Source organism: Chrysemys picta, chromosome 9, assembly GCF_011386835.1.
Source record: "Chrysemys picta bellii isolate R12L10 chromosome 9, ASM1138683v2, whole genome shotgun sequence".
NCBI lineage: Eukaryota > Metazoa > Chordata > Testudines > Emydidae > Chrysemys > Chrysemys picta.
In genome coordinates this window covers 83,926,623-83,945,927 of record NC_088799.1, presented here as the reverse complement: position 1 = coordinate 83,945,927, position 19,305 = coordinate 83,926,623, and the positions used below count along the sequence as shown (strand labels likewise).

Below are 19,305 nucleotides of genomic sequence, written 5' to 3'. Positions count from 1 at the left end.
ATGAATGTCTGCTAAGAGAAGGCTATTCCAGGGTTTGTCACAGGCAGGTAAAACTAGTGAGTGACAGCATGGTTATTAGTCCTGCATAGGACTGAAGCTGCAGTCACTGATCTGAAGATGTGCTACTGAGAGACCTAAGACCGTAACGTGGACACAAGGAGCAAAATGACAGGATGGTAACTGGTAGCATCACTGTATCCCTTCAGATCAGTTCTATTACAGTATTGTAACAAGGTCACAATAGGTGGATTCAGATTTTATGTTTGCCTGTGTCAGATACCAATATGCCTTTTGAGACAACAAGTAACACATTAAGTATTTCCTGTTTACAATGAAATATTGGCAAACACACATGATGCAGCGATATCTAAGAGCAGCTGTTTTACATCTGCCATATCTGAAGGCTGTGTCATTAGAGGACAGGGCTAGAGGCAATGTGCTCCAGATTGCTTAACGAGGAGAAACACTTAAAACACTGAAAAGTTAGATGCTTTTATACAATGACATGAAATAGTTCATTTTTGGTGGTTTGGTTCCTTCTGTTTATAGTAATCTGCACAATTTATTTTATAATGACTGGATTGTATAACATTTTGTTACTCAAAAAAGCCAAACAAACAATGATTTCAGGTCTGCCTGTCCTGAGCATTTTCTTGTAAATGAGCTCTGCATCTCAAGAGCATTCTGGGTGAAATATTTTAAACAAACATAATTAACATACAAATAAACCAACTGTAGAATACTGATAATCACATTAAGTGGTACTCTGGGAATATGGCTACAGTGTGCACCAGAATTTTGTATAATTACTGTGGCAGAACGATTGCAAGTTAATAGTCAATTTTCTGGCTGAGAGAAATATAAAATTAAAATTTAATTCATGCAGCTCAAAAGGTTGCAGCCTTGTCATCCTTATAGTTGCATTAACATCATTTTACATGGTACATGAAATGAGGAACAATGGTTCAAAATTGTTAGTTACATGATCAAAAGAAATATACAAGCTGAACAAACATTTAATTTATGTTTATTCTTAGTCCATCTCTTTATTAATAACCTATAAGACTGAATAACCAGCACATTCATGAAATCTGTAGATGATACAAAATTGGCAAGTGTTGGCAACACCAACGATGACAGAGAAATAATGCAAGAGGACCTGGAAAGATTGGAAACACTAGTAGAAAAGAAAAATGAAAATCTTTTGGAAGAATACTAGCTCATATATTTGGGGGGGAAATCCCCAAAACATATTTAATGGGAGGCAGGATCCTAGAAATTAGCAATACTGAAAGAACAGGAGGTTAATAGAGAAATTGCTGTCCATTACTAACCTCCAGTTCTTTCAGTATTGCTAATTTCTGGGTTAGAGAGTTTACACTGTGATATGGCAGCAAAAAGGTCAATGTGATTTTTGATGGTACACACAGAGGAATCAGATCACAACGTGTGGAATTAATAGATCCTGCGTATAAAACTCTGGTGTGATTAACTATGTTGCATCCAAAAGTGTGTTAGGTACTTTACAAACACAAAAAAGCACATACCTCAAAGAGCTTGTATTAGAATCTCAAGGCCCAAAGTAGTAAAAACACCAACAATGAAGTCCTGGCCTCATTGAAATCCATAGCAAAACTTCTACTGACTTCAAGATGGCCAAGATATCACCCCAAATGTACTGAAGAACCCAGCTACTGACCTTGCCCTCATTTGTATTACAGACACCACTTTCTGAAATAAACATTACAATTATAACATTTATACTATACAATTTTAAATAAAATATCCTTTTCCTTTTATTCATGTTGTGTAACAGCTCTTTGTCTAGTCAGTTTCACTGTTTCTTCTTTATAGTCAATTTCCCCTATAGGAGCCCACACAGCAACAGGAAAATGTCATTGTATATCCACGAAAAATGACTAGAGGATTCAGGCCAGTAAATAAAATGAAATTACTTTTAACTAATAAAAAAAAATCAAAACACATTATTTTCAGTTTAAGAAATCCTGCTTAAAACAAAATATTTAGCTCAAACGCTATCTAATTTTAATTGAATTTAAAATAATTTTAAAATTACCCATCTACAGAGAATTCCCAACAGACTGCACTTTGAGGACAGGAGCCTCTTAAAATTGAAAACGTTACAGCTTCACAATAGAGGATTAAAAACTGAGGAGGTCAAACACTGTTCTGCAAACCCTTTTAGGTGCTCCAGCTGATTTCACACTTTACCAAGAGGGCTGAGACCAACAGGAGGGGAAAAAAATGAGATAGTGGGGAAGGAATTTTTGATATAGACATAAAAATCCAAAATAATTATCAAAGGAAACAAACTACAGATATTAGACATATTTTGTCCTTTTGAATATTGCATGCAGGGCCGGCTCCAGGCACCAGCTTCTCAAGCAGGTGCTTGGGGCAGCCGCTCCGGAGAGGGGCGGCACGTCCAGGTATTCGGCGGCAATTCGGCGGACGGTCCCTCACTCCACCTGGGAGCGAAGGACCTCCCGCCGAATTGCCGCTGCAGATCACGATCGCGGCTTTTGTTTTGTTTTGTTTTGGCTGCTTAGGGCGGCCAAAACCCTGGAGCCGGCCCTGATTGCATGTGGGCGGTAAAAGGATTATTCTCTATTTTTAGAAGGCAATTTTTTCTTCTTCAAACTATTTATCACTTTGGTATATATGCTACAACAGAACATGCCTTCCATGTTTTCCCATTATGATACAAATCTCAGATGCATTGGAATGGCCATTAACACAACACTTAAGGAAGATAATTCAGTGCGTTTAGATTGTTGAGTGTCTGAGAACATGATCTGCTACGGACAAAGCAAAAATCAATTAAATCAAATGAGTTCACAATGTGCAGCTGTAGGCAAGCAATACTTTAGTAACTATATTAGCACTATTTGGTATATTAGGTTGTTTCAGTTCTGATGTGAAATATGTGTCTAAGGGAAGAAGAGGTAAATTTAATTTACTGTGAATGAAGTTAACCAGAGCCATATTTTTCACATGAAAAATGAACTATGTCTTGTGATAATTGTAAACATTTCACTTTTTACATCATATTATTAATAAAAGGGTGTGACAGATTGAATGTTACATTCACCTTCCTTATCCAGAAGCATTAATCTGACATTCTAAACATAAGTGATAGAATAATGTTGCATTCTTTTCACAATCCTTAATTTAATTATAACATTGCAAATTAGGCAATTTTTATGGCCTTACAGGCCTTAATCACACTGTAAACACGAAAACTGACTGAAGTTATGACAAACAGTTGTTTTAAACAGGAGCTCTCATATTGATGCAAGCCTGAAAAAAAGTACATTTCTACACAAAGGGAATTGACTTAGCTGGTATTTTTCTGTATTCTCTGATCTTTCCTCAAACACGACTGTCCCCTCTAAGCCCATAAGAAAAACATGGGATTTGAAAAGCAAACAGCTTCTTTTGGTTTGAGCCTTTGGGACTAAGACCCACCAAAGAAACAGTTTAATATCTGATACATCTTCATTGGTGGAGGACCATACCCTGTTTTTATCTACCCTATGTCCTATTGGCCTTACCCGCTTTAATTACTCTGATCCTACATTTAAAAGTGTGCCCAAGTATGAACGTCCCACGGAATTTTGTAATCATTAACATTTTCTATTATACTACAGTTAACTTTTAAGATTCATCTTTTAGTTAAAAACAAAATTTAGCATGCATGTTACAGGATGTAGTGCTTAAATAGATTTCTATTTTGTGCCAGAACTACCCATGGATAAGGTTCTAAAAGAGAATCCTGTCAATTTCGGAATAGGAGGATTGAAATAGAAAGCAGCATTTTAAAAATAGTAAAGAAAATTCACTCACATTGACCAAGCCAAAATAATGTTCATTCACAGGAAACTGTTCAGGACCAATCTCTTTCTCCAAAGCAGAGGCATTGGCGCCCTGGGGAAAACAAAAAAAATACCCACATATGACTACTAGGAAAAAACTCACTCTCCCTCTCAAAAATCTAATATTCATGCCATTTATGTCAAACAAAGAGAGTGAGAATGGAACTGTTAATTAAAACATTTTATATTATACATAAGGGGAAGTGAATGTAGATGTGAAGCAATACTTTAAAATAATGCCCATCAGCCTGTAGCTTAGATTTCAGGGTTCAATGAATACAATTGTTTAAAATCTCTTTCCTTGATTCTTAAGAAGTTGTGGGATAAGACAGCTGGACCAGACCTACCTGTTAATGTAATAGGTCCCCTTTCATCAAAAATTAATTCAACGTTAGACTATTTGTGCATTTCAGATTTTAAAGAAGGATGGTAAAGCAAGTTAATACCTTGATGAAAGACAGATATTGAACTTTGCTGTACAATCTTTTAGTGAGTCTAAAATTAAATTGCAACAATGTACAGTTTTACAGAGAATGTATTGGACTCCTGCATACTAATTCAAATGTTATCTACAAGGCAGTGATGTGTGCTTGCAAGGCTGGAATCAGCATGGTAACATGACACATTTTTGTTCAACTGTTTGATTCTACATTATTTCTAGAACCTAACTGAAAACTAGAACACAACCTTAACAATGCTGGTGCAACTAACTCTAGCATAGTAAGCTTCCAGCAGAGGTGCTGGGGAGCATGGCAGTGAACAACAGAAACAGTTTATTAATGCTGGACAATGGAAAAGCAACATCTTTTTTGATTTATGTAATTCTTGTAGCATTAATTTTTAAAAAATTAAAAAAAAAATTTAAGTGTAAACCAGAAATGTAGCTCATTTTCAATATTTCCAAAGATATTACAAATAGAAAAAAAGTATGTGAAAATTGTTAAGTACTGGTCTTTTTTTAAAATCAAACAGTTGTAGCTGCCATATTTTCACAACAAATTTTAAATTATTCTGAAAAAATGATTTTATAACATTTGAGAGTTTCAAGAGCGTAAAAATGTAATTTATCCCTCCCTCTTCTCCCCCCTCTCCCTCCCGATCCCTCAATGTACCTGCATGGACCTGCTTATAGGAATAGGACCTAAAACATTATTTGCAGTTAGCTGTACAAATCCTAAAAGAGCAACATAGTATGGACACTTCATTTAAATTCATTTCATATTATCAAGATATCATGCTTTCATCTTAAAAACTCCACTTTATAATATCCCATTATGGGTTTATATTTAAAAGAAGATACTGCCTTATCTTGAAGTGAACATCAAAACTACAAACTACTGATCAAACTGAAGGATTTTTGCACTTGAATCTATACAAAAATCTGCTAGAGAAAAAGAGTGTTTTTCCATATTCACTAAGGAGATCTCAGAATAGTCAGTCATCCAGGAAGGTCATTTAAATTTAGTGGAGCATGTGCTGTAAAAATAAACAAGGAACTCAAAATAAATTCGCTGTGTAGATGGATTAAAGAAAACAGACTGAAGGGCAGGAAGAATGATAGGCAAGATGGGTGCCATGAGAAAAAATAGATCTTTAAGTGGAGGAGTGTGCTACAGGAAAGGAACAATGTGTCTCCCTGAATCATCCACTGAGGAAGTCAAACTACACCAGAAAGTGGATTACCAGAAGATACTACCTATGAAAATGTATGTGAAGACTGCTGAACAATCTAGAACTGTGCCTGTCAGTTGCCAGATTCCAATTTCAAGTCTTCTGTTAGCATCCTATTTATAGCTCAAACAGCATTTTAAGGCATCTGAATCACTAATGACAAGTGCTTTTCCATAGCTATTTTTTGAATCTAAAGATGCTTAGACATGCTTTGAGTCCTTTTAATAATCTCATAAAATCTTTACAATGCTGTTCCAGCTTTTTTAAATAAATGTAACTGAAAGTGAAAATTAAAATATTAAGTAAAAAACTATATTAATGAAATCTGACATTTGCATAGTTGAAAATCATAAAAAATTAGCCAATGCAAAAGGTGATGTTCCAGCAGAAATATTCATTTCGCTATTTTGCACATCCTTTAAGTTTTTGATATGTGATGAATAGTAATAAACAAAAAAGTGGCCTGCAGATGAGAAAAAAATTAGGATTGTACCTCTTTTGCATCTTTATGATGTATAAAAGAACACAAAGGATTCTCACCCCAGCTTCCAAGGTTTTAGCTTCTGCTCATATTTTACATTAGAAATTCAATCTTTTCTGCTCTGTTGTTCCTGGAAAGCATTATTGAGAACAGGTAGGATTAAGACATTAGAGATCCTACTGCTCTGGTGAACAGTCTTTACACTTGGGTATATCTACGCTGCAGGGACTATACAAGCATATCTACACTACGGGAAATATACCGGTATAGCTATGCCACTGTAGCTATGCCAGCATAATCTGGTAGCATAGATGCCGCTTATACTGATGTAGGGAGTTTTTCTGTCAAGGTAGAACACCACCTCCCCAAGCAATGGTAGGTAAATTGACAGAAGCAATCTTCCATCAACCTATTTGTACTATACTGGGAGTTAGGTCAGCACAGCTGCATTGCTCATGGGTGTGGATTTTTCACACCCCTGGCCGACAAAGCTATGTCAACCAAAATTTCAAGTATAGACCAGGCCTAAATCACTGAAACCTTGAAGAAGAATTGAACAAAACAAAAAGTTTAAGTATATTATTGCTCAGCCTTGCAAAGTGCTATTCACCCATTTCCCCACAGTTAGTAATGTTTTTAATGAACAAGTAAATACTATAAGCATTTTTATTATCAATCACTAGGACAAATGATGGGCAAGTAACTTGGGCTGTTACATTTTCATGGTAACTTTGTAAAGCTGATATGACTAGTTATAAAAAGTAGAAAACTTACTATTAAAAAAAATCTAGTTTAACTAGAGGTATGGAAACTCTGCAGTCAGATTTCTTATTTCAGATCTATAGGGAATGACCTAGATTGAAGAAATAGAAAGGAATCACAAAACATAAGAAGCAACATGATTTGTGATAAAAATTGGTTAATACACGGTTAAGAAACTTAGATTTTGACAGATTTACAAATGATCCTCTTCATACACATATGTGATAGATCTCTAAGGTCTTTACTGCAGGACGGTGATCCTGTTACTGAGAAATACACAGAGAAAATTAACTAGGTTACTGCTGAGGTGTCACAGCCCCAAATTTAATTCCAAAAACTCATTGGTAACAGTCTTAGGTAAAACCGTGCCTACAGAACACCAAAATGTTTACACTCAAATCTTCAAAATGTTAGGGTGCAGAGCTACAACAGCCAGAGAAAGAAAGCGGAAGACTGTACAATAACCTGGGTCATTATGTTATTAAAATATGATGCTTCTGAAAAGTTGAAATGAAACTCTCCGTCCCTTTAATGCTCGGATTTCAGAGTAGAGATCATGTTGCTACTACTTCTAATAGTTTGCAAATTAATTCTACTGTTAGATGACAAACTGGACTGCTTAAAAGTAGCCAAATTGCTACTGCGCTCATTGTTTGTGGCATAACTGACCTCAACTAGCATTACATTTGCTACACATTTTTCAAAGAAATGCTCTTTAACATTATCAGATAAATTGAAACGCTACAAGTTTCAAACATCATGCAATTATGCTAATCAGATTTTAAAATGTAATCTGATGGAGCAAGCACATAGTCATGTTTACAATGGCAAACTGGGGAAGGGGAAGAGAAGAGATCTCCCCTGCCCTCTTCCCCTTCTCCCCACCAATCAAAAAACCTAGGTTGTGCAAAAGTTTAGAACTGTACTTTGAAAGAATAAGTAAAGAGACAAGACTTCTGTTTTATTTTTAACTAGAGAGCTGCCTCAGGACAGACAAATACGATCTGTTCATGAAGAACAGTACCCGGTTTCCAAATGTAAATGCTGGAAACAGGAAGCTCTTTACAATTCAAAATCAAACTAAAGGGTTAAAAGTGCAAAAAATTATTACAAACTCTTACCATAAATTGTCATTTGAGAAGTCATAACTGTTTGTGCTTGCAGTAAATCTACATAGTGGAAAGTGTTATATATTCCATATATAGACAGCAATACAATATTCTACGGTGATAAATACAGGGTGAGAATTTACACTTGACCTGATGGCAAGCTGTTTGCAGGAAACCAACAATGACTGTGTCACCTATAATGCAGAAATGCAAGATTTTGGTTTACTTAACATACATGATTAAAGCTGTGTATGGGGGTTTAGGTTTTAAACTACAGATTATAAACAAACAGAGATTTACTGATTGTTTGCAAACTAGTTTGCTTCCCAGGCTACTGATACAATTCTGATTAAGAATGACTCAAACACCTTAGTACTCAAAAGCTTACAGTTAAGCCTAGTTAAATCAGATTCAGAATCTCAACACTGGTAATTCACATGTATCATGTTACCTTTTAGAATAACATTTAATGGAACCAAATACTTTTATTTAAATCTGGTTCTCCTTGCTTTTTGCATAGGAACTCTGTCTCCCACCTCTGTTCCTCTCTCACTTCTCAGCATGCTTGTATTTCAAAATAACTCCTTTATAGTATAAAGAAAGCAGTTAGGTGGACAAGATTGGAACTGATTTATTATCCCCCAGCCCCAGGGACAAATAATTCCTTCCAAAAAGTACATCCATGAGCCTTGGAGTATGTCCATGGAAACTTGTAATATAAATACCTTATTCTTAAGAAACTGTGCTGATATACAGTACTTCCTCTCTGAACCAGTGTAACTTTCTATACGTAGCTATTTGTGCAGAAACTAAACATCAATTATAAATTCACCCAGTCAGCATAAATCTTCCAGCTGAAAGGCTGCCTGATTCTAAGAATATATCCTCATGGTTTTGACTAAAGTGGTGATACTATTTACATCACTTGACAATCAGAAACAATGCACACTCACTTGTGCCCAGCAATTTCTACCATATTGCAAATCCTATGGAGCTGCAAGGAATGGTGACAATCTGTCCTGATTGAGATCTCCCCCATTCTATTTTATTCTGTTATAAGAGCACAAATATTGTCTTACGGTTTGATACAAAGCCTGCTGAAGTCAATGGAAATCTTTCAACTGACAGACTGGCTTTGGATCAGGTCCCTAGTGTTTAGAGGGACTGGAAACTTGAATTTTGGGTTCCTTCAACTTGCTTAGTTCCTGGTATTGGACAAGTCACCTAACCTTTCTGTGCTGCGGTTTATCCATCTGTTAACAGTGATAGTTCACCATACTTCACAGAAATATCATGAAGTTTAGTTGTAACCTGCAGGATTTTGCACAGGAAATACTAATCTACACATTCCAAGCAATTATTTCTTTCTTTGCTTGCAAGTAGGGGAAGTACTGCCATCTGCTAAATTGTGACCAAAAATCATCATCATCCTGGGATAATATATATTCTACAATAGTTGCAGCAACTACTCCCCAACAAGTACTGCTCATGGATATCACTAACATCTACATTAGGGAGCGCCTGCCTAGAATGATTGTATACTTAGTTCCCTGCCAGCCACAAAGAACCTTAAAGATTATCCCGTTAAAGGGTACAATATTAATTATAATCAATAGCACATTACTCTTGAAGTGACAGAGCAGAGCCCAAGAAACTGCAAAGCAAGTTCATCTATATACAATTTAAAAACTGATTTAGGAGCTTTGACATCTGGAAACCCATCATGGAGTATCTGGAGAGAGGAAAATAGCAAGGTCCGCCAAGATCTGTACTGAGACCTGTGCTGTTGAACATCTTCATAAATGATCTGGAAAGAGGTGTAAACTGTGAGGTGGCAAGTTTGCAGATGATACTAAATTACTTAAGATAGTTAAGGCCAAAGCTTACTGCAAACAGTTACAAAGGGATCTCACAAAACCGGGTTAATGGGCAACAAAAAGGCAGATGAAATTCAATATTGATAAATGCAAAGTAACGTACACTGGAAAAATTCTCAACTATACATATAAAATGATGGGTTCTAAATTAGCTGTTACCACTCAATAAAGAGATCTTTGCATCATATCTGCTCAATGTGCAGAAGGAAAGAGAGACATAATAAGACAGAAAATATTATAAACCCACTATATAAATCCATGGTTCATCCACATGTTGAATACTGCATGCAATTCTGGTCAACCCATCTCAAAAATGATATATTAGAATTGGAAAAGGACAGAGAAAGGAAACAAAAACTCATTAGGGGTATGGAACAGCTTCCATACAAGGAGAGATTAAAAAGACTGGAACTGTTCAGCTTGAAAAAGAGACGACTATGGGAGGATATGACAGAGGTCTATAACACCATGATTGGTATTACTCCTGGGGGAATTCTGCGCCACTGTGTGCATGCAGAATTCATGTTCCCCGCAGATTTCTTTGCTTCCCCACAGAAAAATGACTTTCTGATGGGGAAGTAAAGGGAAGCCGCAAGAGCAATCATGTGCCGCTCCCCAGCAGTGTGGGTGCATCGTTTCAGGAGCAGCTAGCAGAGAGGTAAATCACTGCGGGGGAGGGCTGGAGATGCCCCAGTCAGTGGCTTCTACCCAGCTGCTAGTCCCGGCTGGGCAGGAAGGGACTTCCTCTTCCCCTGCAAAAGGAGTGTCCAGGGCTAGGTCAGATCCACCCCCAGAAACCTCTCCAGCTGCAGGAAGCTCCGCATTCCTCTACTTCCTGCCTCCATCACTCCTCAGTTGTGGTGGGGTGGAGTCACTGTATGGGGAGCTGCTTCCCTGTCCGCCTAACCCCCCATGTATCTGGACCCGCCTCATACCCAGACTGCCCTGCCAAACCTCACCCCCTGCACCAGAACCCCCCAACAAAGCCCCCTGCACCTGAACCCACACCCCGACAAACCTCACCCTCTGCATCCGGACCCCTCCCCATTGAGCCCCACCTCCCTGCATCTGGACCGCACTCCTGAACCCAGACCACCCCCCACAACCAAACCCTCACCCCACCTGCACATGGACCACTCTGACAAGCCCCCCGCACCCAGACCCCCACTCCATTGATCCACACCAAGCCAGCACCCAGACCCACAGCCCACAAAGTCAGCACCCAGAGCCCCCTGCTGAGCCCTCCACATGCAGACCCCCCCACCCCGATGAGCCCCAACCACCTTCACCTGGATCCCCCTGCAGAGTCCCAGTGCCTCTGCACCCAGAACCCCTCCAATGAGCCTGTTCATCCAGATCCCCCCGCACCCAGACCCCTCACCAAGACACCTGCATCCAGATTGCTCCACACAGAACCCTATCATCCCACACCTGGATCTTCCCACACTAAGCCCCTCCACACTTGGATCCTGCTGGGCTGAGCCTGCCTGCCTACATCCAGTGTACTTCACATGGAGCGGCAGGGCCCCGGGGTGTTTATTGGGCAGGCCTGGCCCTTGCACTGTGTCAGGGTCAGGTGCAGCCTCACTGCCAAGTCTGTGTTCGGGGGTGGGTGGAGGGTGGGAATGAGCCTGTAAGGTGATCTCCCACCTCTGCCTGTGCTCCCATTGGCATGCTGGAGCCTCCACATTTATTTATTGACAAATAAAATTTGCAGAATTTTAAAATATTGTGTGTAGAATGCCCTCAGGAGTATTGGTATGGAGAAAGTGAATAAGGAAGTGTTATTTACCCCTTCACATAACACAGAGTCTAGGGTTCACCCAATGAAATTAATAGGCAGCAGGTTTAAAACAAACTTAAGGAAGTACTTCTTCATACAATGCACAGTCAGCCTGTGCAACTCACTGACAGGGGATATTGTGAAGGCAAAAAATATAACTGGGTTCAAGAAAGAATTAGGTAAGTCATGGAAGATAGGTTCATCAATGGTTATATTATCCAAGATGGTCATCAATGCAACTCCATGCTCAGAGTATCCCTAAACCTCTGATGGCCAGAACCTGGAACTGGACAACGGGGGATGGATAACCCAATAATTGTCCTGTTCTGCTCATTCCCTGTGAATCATCTGGCACTAATCACTGCTGGAAGACAGGATACATGGATAGATGGACCATTTGTATGACCCAGTATGGCCATTCTTATGTTCTTATGAAACAGGTACTCTGGTGGTGGACCTCAGGTGTAGAGAACAGTTAAAATCTAAGTTTTTCTGTAATTACCTTTCATCTCTCAAATTGGTTCAAATGGGTACACAGGCCAATATCTGATTCAAATAAAGAAAGAGAGAAACTGGGAATGACTGAATACATGCAATATTAATGCAAAGTGCACTAAACATAAGCCTTTTAAAGCAGCTTTTGTTCAACTGGATGAGGTGAGGGGGGAGTTGAAGAGACTAATTTTCATGAACTGTCAACTTAGAGAAGCTGTCTAAGTTAGTCACCCACAGAACTGGCCCACAAAACCTCAAAAACTATTGGTTTATTAACTGCAAAATTCACCAGGTTTGGAACCAAGATCTATCATCTCTGGTGATTTGCAAGCTATGGATGTTTCTGCTCAATAAAGAAGTCTTAATTTAGTCACAGCTCAATACACAATACAAGTGAAAAATTAAAGTGTATGCTCCCATGGCCCAGTCAAATTATATTGTTAGCTCAAGAAAGTAAAGACAGAAGAGATTTATTAGGTAAATTGTTTTCTCCCACACCTCTTCAGCCAATGCAAGATAGTTCTTATAGGATATCTGAAAGCTTTGCCTAGTCTAGTTTTAAATGATATCTGCATATACTCCTTCACAAATTAGATTTACATCTCTAAACATCTGTTTACTATTCATGACTACTTCAACATGTATTGCACGACTGAATGGATTACATACTGCATGATTTGTCCAGAAGAGAACAAAGTCTGGAGAAGAGAAAGTGAAGGGTGACAGATCATTGTTGGATGTTGGAGAGAAGTTAATTAAAAAAGCTCTGCTACCACTGTAATGCTTCAGCATTACAGGATAACACAGGCCCCAGACAAGGCTGTGCTTCAATTCAGGGGCTCTTCTGATATTATAAAGCATAAGAAAACAGTTGGGAGTGGTCTAAGAACTGCACAGTACAGAGTGAATTATGGTCTAGTGATGACAATAATCTACATGTGAAACTAACAGTAAACTCTCACGCTTTAAGTTATATTAAGTACTAGCAATTAATAGCATTTGCAACTCACTGAAGTCCAAATCCTATTACAAGTTTATTCCTCCACAAACCACAGAAAAAATAAATAATGTATTATTGACAGAATACTGATAACTATCCTACAGAACTTGATGTAATTAAATGAGAGCAAAGTTTATGTTCATGTATGGGCAGGGCTTGAAAAATTCATTGATACAGGGCAAGACAGTAGCTTCTGAATGTTATGAACTTCACCAGAATTGAAGTTTCTGTTTAAAAATAAGTTTCTCTCTCTTGTGGATGCAAAGATACCTTTCCAAACGTGAAATGGGTATAAAACCAATGCCATGCTATCTTCCTAAATCTGCAACCTGACAGCATCTGTGCCTAATATTGTTGCTCATAGATTTAGTAAGCAGCAAAAGAGTTAAATTAATAAGACCGTCAATATCACTGCTGCTATTCAGAACCTTGCAGGCAGCAGGGAAACTGTCCAAGATCAGGTCAATTTTAAGCTGCTGCTTGGAAAAGCCACGAGTAGGCCTGGAAGAATTAGATTTTTATTGTAAATGTCGATAAAGTTCGATTTCACCATACACATACAAAATACAGAAAACTATTGCTAGTGACAATAACAGAAATTTACAGCTAGGTGAAGTAATAAAAATGCTGATTGAGAAATTATTAGAGTTTGATTTAAGGATATTTAATTTGTATATTTTGACATGTGATGTTAATAATCTGTGTTTTAGCAGTTATAGCCCCTTTATCTTTTTGAATCTCACCATCTACTGTCATTAAGTATTTATTGTCTGAACCCCGCCCCCCATGATTTCCATCAACTGTGAAAATTTCAATATTAATATTAATATTAACCATCAATATTAACCATCAAAATGATCAAAAAATCAAAATTGAATTCTGCCAAGCCTACCTATGAGCATCAGATGCAGATAGTGGAACTAATCAATGTGAAAAACAAGAGAGAGACTGGGAGAGGGGTGGATTTATGGAGTGCCCCCTCCTACATCTTGACTGTTGCTAGGGTGGAGAAGTTCAGGGGGGGAGGGTTAGAAGCTTTAAATTTGTCAGCCCCTACTAGCAGGAAACTACTAAAGATGAAAACTCTCAACAGGGTTCAGAGACATCACCATGATCAGATTCCAGGCACTCTCCCTCCCTCAGCTCTTTGGAGGGATTGAATTTAGCTTCCCAATTTAGTGTAGTCCACCAGCTATTAAGCACCTGAAAAAAGAATTTTAAGTCATACAGAGGGAATGAGGGCAAGAGGGGATGGGTGATGTATTATGGAGTAAGCTAGAAAAGAGAATCAGGATATGGAGAAAACAAGAGATTTGGGAGTGGGAGAAGTGGGACAAAGAAAATAAAAGTAGAGAAAGAACTATAAAGGGGTATAGGGAGAGACAGAGAAAAAAAGGAAATAGACATTTAAAAGGTTGTGATACACCATGATCTCTTGCTTTATCTTCACTTTTTCTTTAAGATACAGAATACAGTAAGTTTATGTAATACATTTAAAAGAGAGCATTAAATACAATGTTCACTGACAGTGCTACAATTAAAGACAGAAATGTTTATTCTTTTAAATTGCAGGGAGTAAGGAAGTATAAGTATTTTCCATCCTGACTGGTTGGATTAGTCTACAGACTAGTAAGCATTTGATAATATTTTTTCAAACTCTGCATAGAACATCCCTCCCCTCCAATGGTGTCCCGCATCCTGACCATATACTATTTTTTAACAAAAGATAAAATGAGTTATTGATAACGCTGCTTACTTTGCTACACCTATTTAATGACAAGTTATGCACCCAAGACAGATACTGTATCTAGATAGTTACTTTAAAGATTATGCACTTTATCCTCAACTTGGGTTTTTACTTTAATACCTAAAGCAATTTTTTAAATTTCTTTATACAACCCTAAGAAATTTTCATATAACTATTCACAAGATTAGCAGGGAGGGATAGCTCAATGGTTTGAACATTGGCCTGCTAAACCCAGGGTTGTGAGTTCAATCCTTGAGAGGGCCACGTAGGGATCTGGGGCAAAAATCAGTACTTGGTGCTACCAGGGGGCTGCACTTGATGACCTTTCAAGGTCCCTTCCAGTTCTATGAGATAGGTATATCTCCATATATGAATATTTTGAAACGCATTTATCATTAAATCTGAGTTAAGAGCTGCATCTGTGCTGGAGATATGCTTTAGTTACACAGCTTTCTTGAAGTTACACATATGTAAGGGCATGAAGCGGTCACTGGGTTTCTACCTGTCTTCATCACTGTTACAAAGCTTCTTCAAAACCCAAGGAGGGGAACAGAACAAAGTTGTTGGTTTTTTAAAGGGAATGTGAAAAATCAAAAATGCCTAAGCAGACAGTAAACATGCCAAACACATTTCATTCCAGGATGATTATTTTATATATATCTATATCTATATATTAGAAAACTAGCAAGAAAGAAGCAGTTGCTCAAGGAACAGCAAAAGGAAATAAGAATTGCTAGATCCTTTTCATATATCTTTCCCTACTATAACATTTTTCTGGTGACAGCTTATTTATTGAGGATTGTGTAGACACTTTTTATAAACGATACCTGCAAAATCTGTGGCAAGTTTGGTTAACTTATTGACGTGCTTATTTTGGTGTGCTCCATCACTTCAGGTTATAAACATTACAGCTCACTTCATAACCACTCATTTGGAGACCAGAAGACATTTTAATGTGAACTTTTGATGCTGTCATACTAGAATTCCTGCATCATCATCAGGCTGGATGAATGGTTACCTGGTTTTGGGCTCCCACACCACTTCTGGAGCCAGCTTAACAGGTTCAGGTGTGGCATAGTTTGAGCACCAAGACCAACCATGCCCAGGGCAGCCCACTGTGCATCTCGGTGCTATGGAAGATACTGCACACGTGCTGGATGGTTGCTATTTTCATGCCCTGAAGGTCTTCTGAAGCTGAACACTGCTATTCAGTGGCCAATGATTGGCTCGGAACTATTTGGCTTCGTTTCTTAGTTTTTTAAACCTTGTCTTGCCCACACACAATTGCTATACAGACTATTCAGCCTAATACCCTAATGTTCTCAGAGCTACAAAAAAAAAAAGCCCACACCAGTTTATTTACTGTGTGTGTTTTAAAAATATATAATTTTCAAAAATTTCACTACTTCAGCCCTATTTATAATATATTGAAAGGCTTTAATTATTCCTCCCTAGATTATTCTTAATAGACTGAAGCCCAACTGGTTAATTTAAAATAGTGATTCCATGGATAATTCCACATGCTCAGTGGAAATTTGACCATGTGTCATTCTGCTAAGATAACAAAGTTAAAATAATTTTTAAATTCAGAGCAGCATATTAATTTTATCATCACATATTTTATATCGCTGAATCCTCCCTATCCAATTACAGTTAATAGATAGGTGGGAGGAGGCAGTGGGGTGAGAAGAGGGGGTGGGGGCAATTTGGGACGTGCAGGGCTGCAGCGGCCAGAGAAAGAGACAACTTTCCCCAGCTCCAGGGCTGTGGCTGCCAGGGAGAGACCCCCCTCCTTCCCAGACTAGCTCCGTGGCTGCTGTGGCAGGGAAGAGACCCCCTTCTTCCCAGCCCGAGCTCAGGGCCTGCCGTGGCAAAGGAGAGAGGGCACATCCATCACATTAGAAAGGTAAGACTACGGATATTAAAATATGAGTTGTGCGCTTTTATTTTTAGAACAAAAAACGGTAATTTTCTTAAATTTGTTTATATAGCACTTTTATCCAAAGTGTGTTACAATAGTTAGCTAATGGGACAAACAACATTTGGAAAGATCATTAAGTGGTCCTCTGAGACTCTCAGCAATTTTCAAGTGGTCCATGAGGAAAAAAAAAAGTTTGAGAACCACTGCACTACTGTTTGAAAGCTACTTGCAGTGGCTTTGTCTACAGTGGCCTACTTAATTTAAGCATCCCGTGATCTGAGAAAAGTTTATTATTTTTACAGTACCACACAGATGTGCACAGTGCTTTACAGACAATATAAGGCCCCTGCCACAAGGAATTTGCCAGCTAGAGAAGAATATCAGGCAAAAAGAAAGGAAGAAGGATTAAGGGGAGATCTCAGTATTCTCACACTTCTTATCAAACTGTCTGTACTGGGCTATCTTGATTATCACTTCAAAAGTTTTTTTTTCCTCTTACTTAATTGGCCTCTCAGAGTTGGTAAGACAACTCTCACCTGTTTATGCTCTCTGTATGTGCGTATATATATCTCCTCAATATTTATTCCACTCTATATGCATCCAAAGAAGTGGGCTGTAGTCCACGAAAGCTTATGCTCTAATAAATTTGTTAGTCTCTAAGGTGCCACAAGTCCTCCTGTTCTTTTTACAACATATTTGATGCACCATGTGCCTTGCTGACTTTTTCTAATTAATCATTTTTGTTTTATTTGACTAAACATTTTATAAATTAGCAAAGGCGCTTCAGCACCAGAGAGCAAACCAGAAGTGGGTTTTGAGATAGGCCCTGGCAGGACACCGCAAGGGAGCATTAAGATCAGAAAACTTAGTTAAGTGTACAACAGGAGCAAGGGAATGATAAGAGATGTAGCAAAAGCAGAGCTGTTTAGAACTTGGAAGAAAAGGAAAAGGAATCTGTATAGGATGAGGCGTTTCCATAAGGCCTTCCTGCCTTCACTTTGCTAGACTGGCTAAGAGCAACCATTCCAGTTTTATGAGCACTAAGGGCTTGTCCATGCTTAAAACACTGCAGCTGCGTCTCTGTAGCGCTTCACTGAAGATGCTACCTACTCGAAAGGGAGGGGTTCTCCTATCAACATTGGTAATCCACCTCCTCGAGAGGCAGTAGCCAGGTCGCAGGGAGAATTTTCCTGTCGACCTACAGCTGTCTACACCAGGGGTTAGGTCAGTTTAACTGCGTCGCTCAGGGACGGAAGAATCCCATGCACTGCTACAGACTAGGGACTGAATGGCTAGGTAGCAGTTCTGCAGAAAAGGACCTAGGGGTCACAGTGGACGAGAAGCTGGATATGAGTCAACAGTGTGCTCTTGTTGCCAAGAAGGCTAACGGCATTTTGGGCTGTATAAGTAGGGGCATTGCCAGCAGATCGAGGAACGTGATCGTTCCCCTTTATTCGACATTGGTGAGGCCTCATCTGGAATAATGTGTCCAGTTTTGGGCCCCACACTACAAGAAGGATGTGGAAAAATTTGAAAGAGTCCAGCGGAGGGCAACAAAAATGATTAGGGGTCTGGAGCACATGACTTATGAGGAGAGGCTGAGGGAACTGGGATTGTTTAGTCTCCCGAAGAGAAGAATGAGGGGGGATTTGATAGCAGCCTTCAACTACCTGAAGGGGGGTTCCAAAGAAGATGGAGCTCGGCTGTTCTCAGTGGTGGCAGATGACAGAACAAGGAGCAATGGTCTCAAGTTGCAGTGGGGGAGGTCCAGGTTGGATATCAGGAAAAACTATTTCACTAGGAGGGTGGTGAAACACTGGAATGCGTTACCTAGGGAAGTGGTGGAGTCTCCTTCCTTGGAGGTTTTTAAGGCCCGGCTTGACAAAGCCCTGGCTGGGATGATTTAGCTGGGAATTGGTCCTGCTTTGAGCAGGGGGTTGGACTAGATGACCTCTTGAGGTCCCTTCCAACTCTGATATTCTATGATTCTATGATTCTATATGTGGATATTTCACATCCCAGAGCAACATAGTTATACTAACCTAACTTCCCAGTGAAGACCAGGCCTAAGTTACCACTTTTTTTTTTTTTTTTTTAGTTTTAAGGTGTGTGTTTGGGAGGTGATATTTGTTGTTCAACAGGAATATGAGAAGTGATTAATGGAAGATGTATCCTTCCCCAGATTTTAAAAGACAAGGCTTGTATGTCAACATCAGCCTTCAGAAAGGAGAAAATATCTGTTCCCAATTTTTAACTCTTGGGTTGTGTGCTTGCAGAGCCCAGCAGCATCAAACTGAAATGAGATGAGGGCAGAGGGGAACTGTCAGAAGCTCAGCCTGTCTCACATTGTGATTTGTGTTTTGAAATGATCTTTTTTCATATGACAAATAAGGCTGCAATTTTAGGCATAGCAAGTTACGGTAAACTGAACTTCTGATTCCATCACTCACTATTCTTAGACAGGTGAAATGAACCAATAAGCTTGAAAGGAAAGTGGGTACAATAGTGTCTTGGATTTAACATTTCTAAATTCAACAGAACCTCACTAATTTCACTAATCTCA

The 19,305-nt window shown here is 38.9% G+C and overlaps 1 protein-coding gene across 14 annotated transcripts in view; it reads right to left on the bottom strand.

Moving 5' to 3' along the window:
* Window positions 1-19,305, bottom strand: part of LOC101939167 (ubiquitin carboxyl-terminal hydrolase 12-like) — a 152,610-nt gene that overhangs the window by 60,942 nt on the left and 72,363 nt on the right. For 9 of the 14 annotated variants that reach the window (XR_010590271.1, XR_006174627.2, XR_255630.4 and 6 more), the window contains exon 2: window positions 3,868-3,948. Coding sequence is in view for 5 of the 14 variants with exons in the window: in XM_005291771.4 (XP_005291828.1) it covers window positions 3,868-3,948 (81 nt within the window). In the remaining 9 variants the exon portion in view is untranslated. Of the gene's footprint in view, window positions 1-3,867; window positions 3,949-6,822; window positions 6,902-19,305 lie in introns of all 14 variants that reach the window. The other 5 variants (XR_010590272.1, XR_010590273.1, XM_065556587.1 and 2 more) reach the window with 1 other exon arrangement.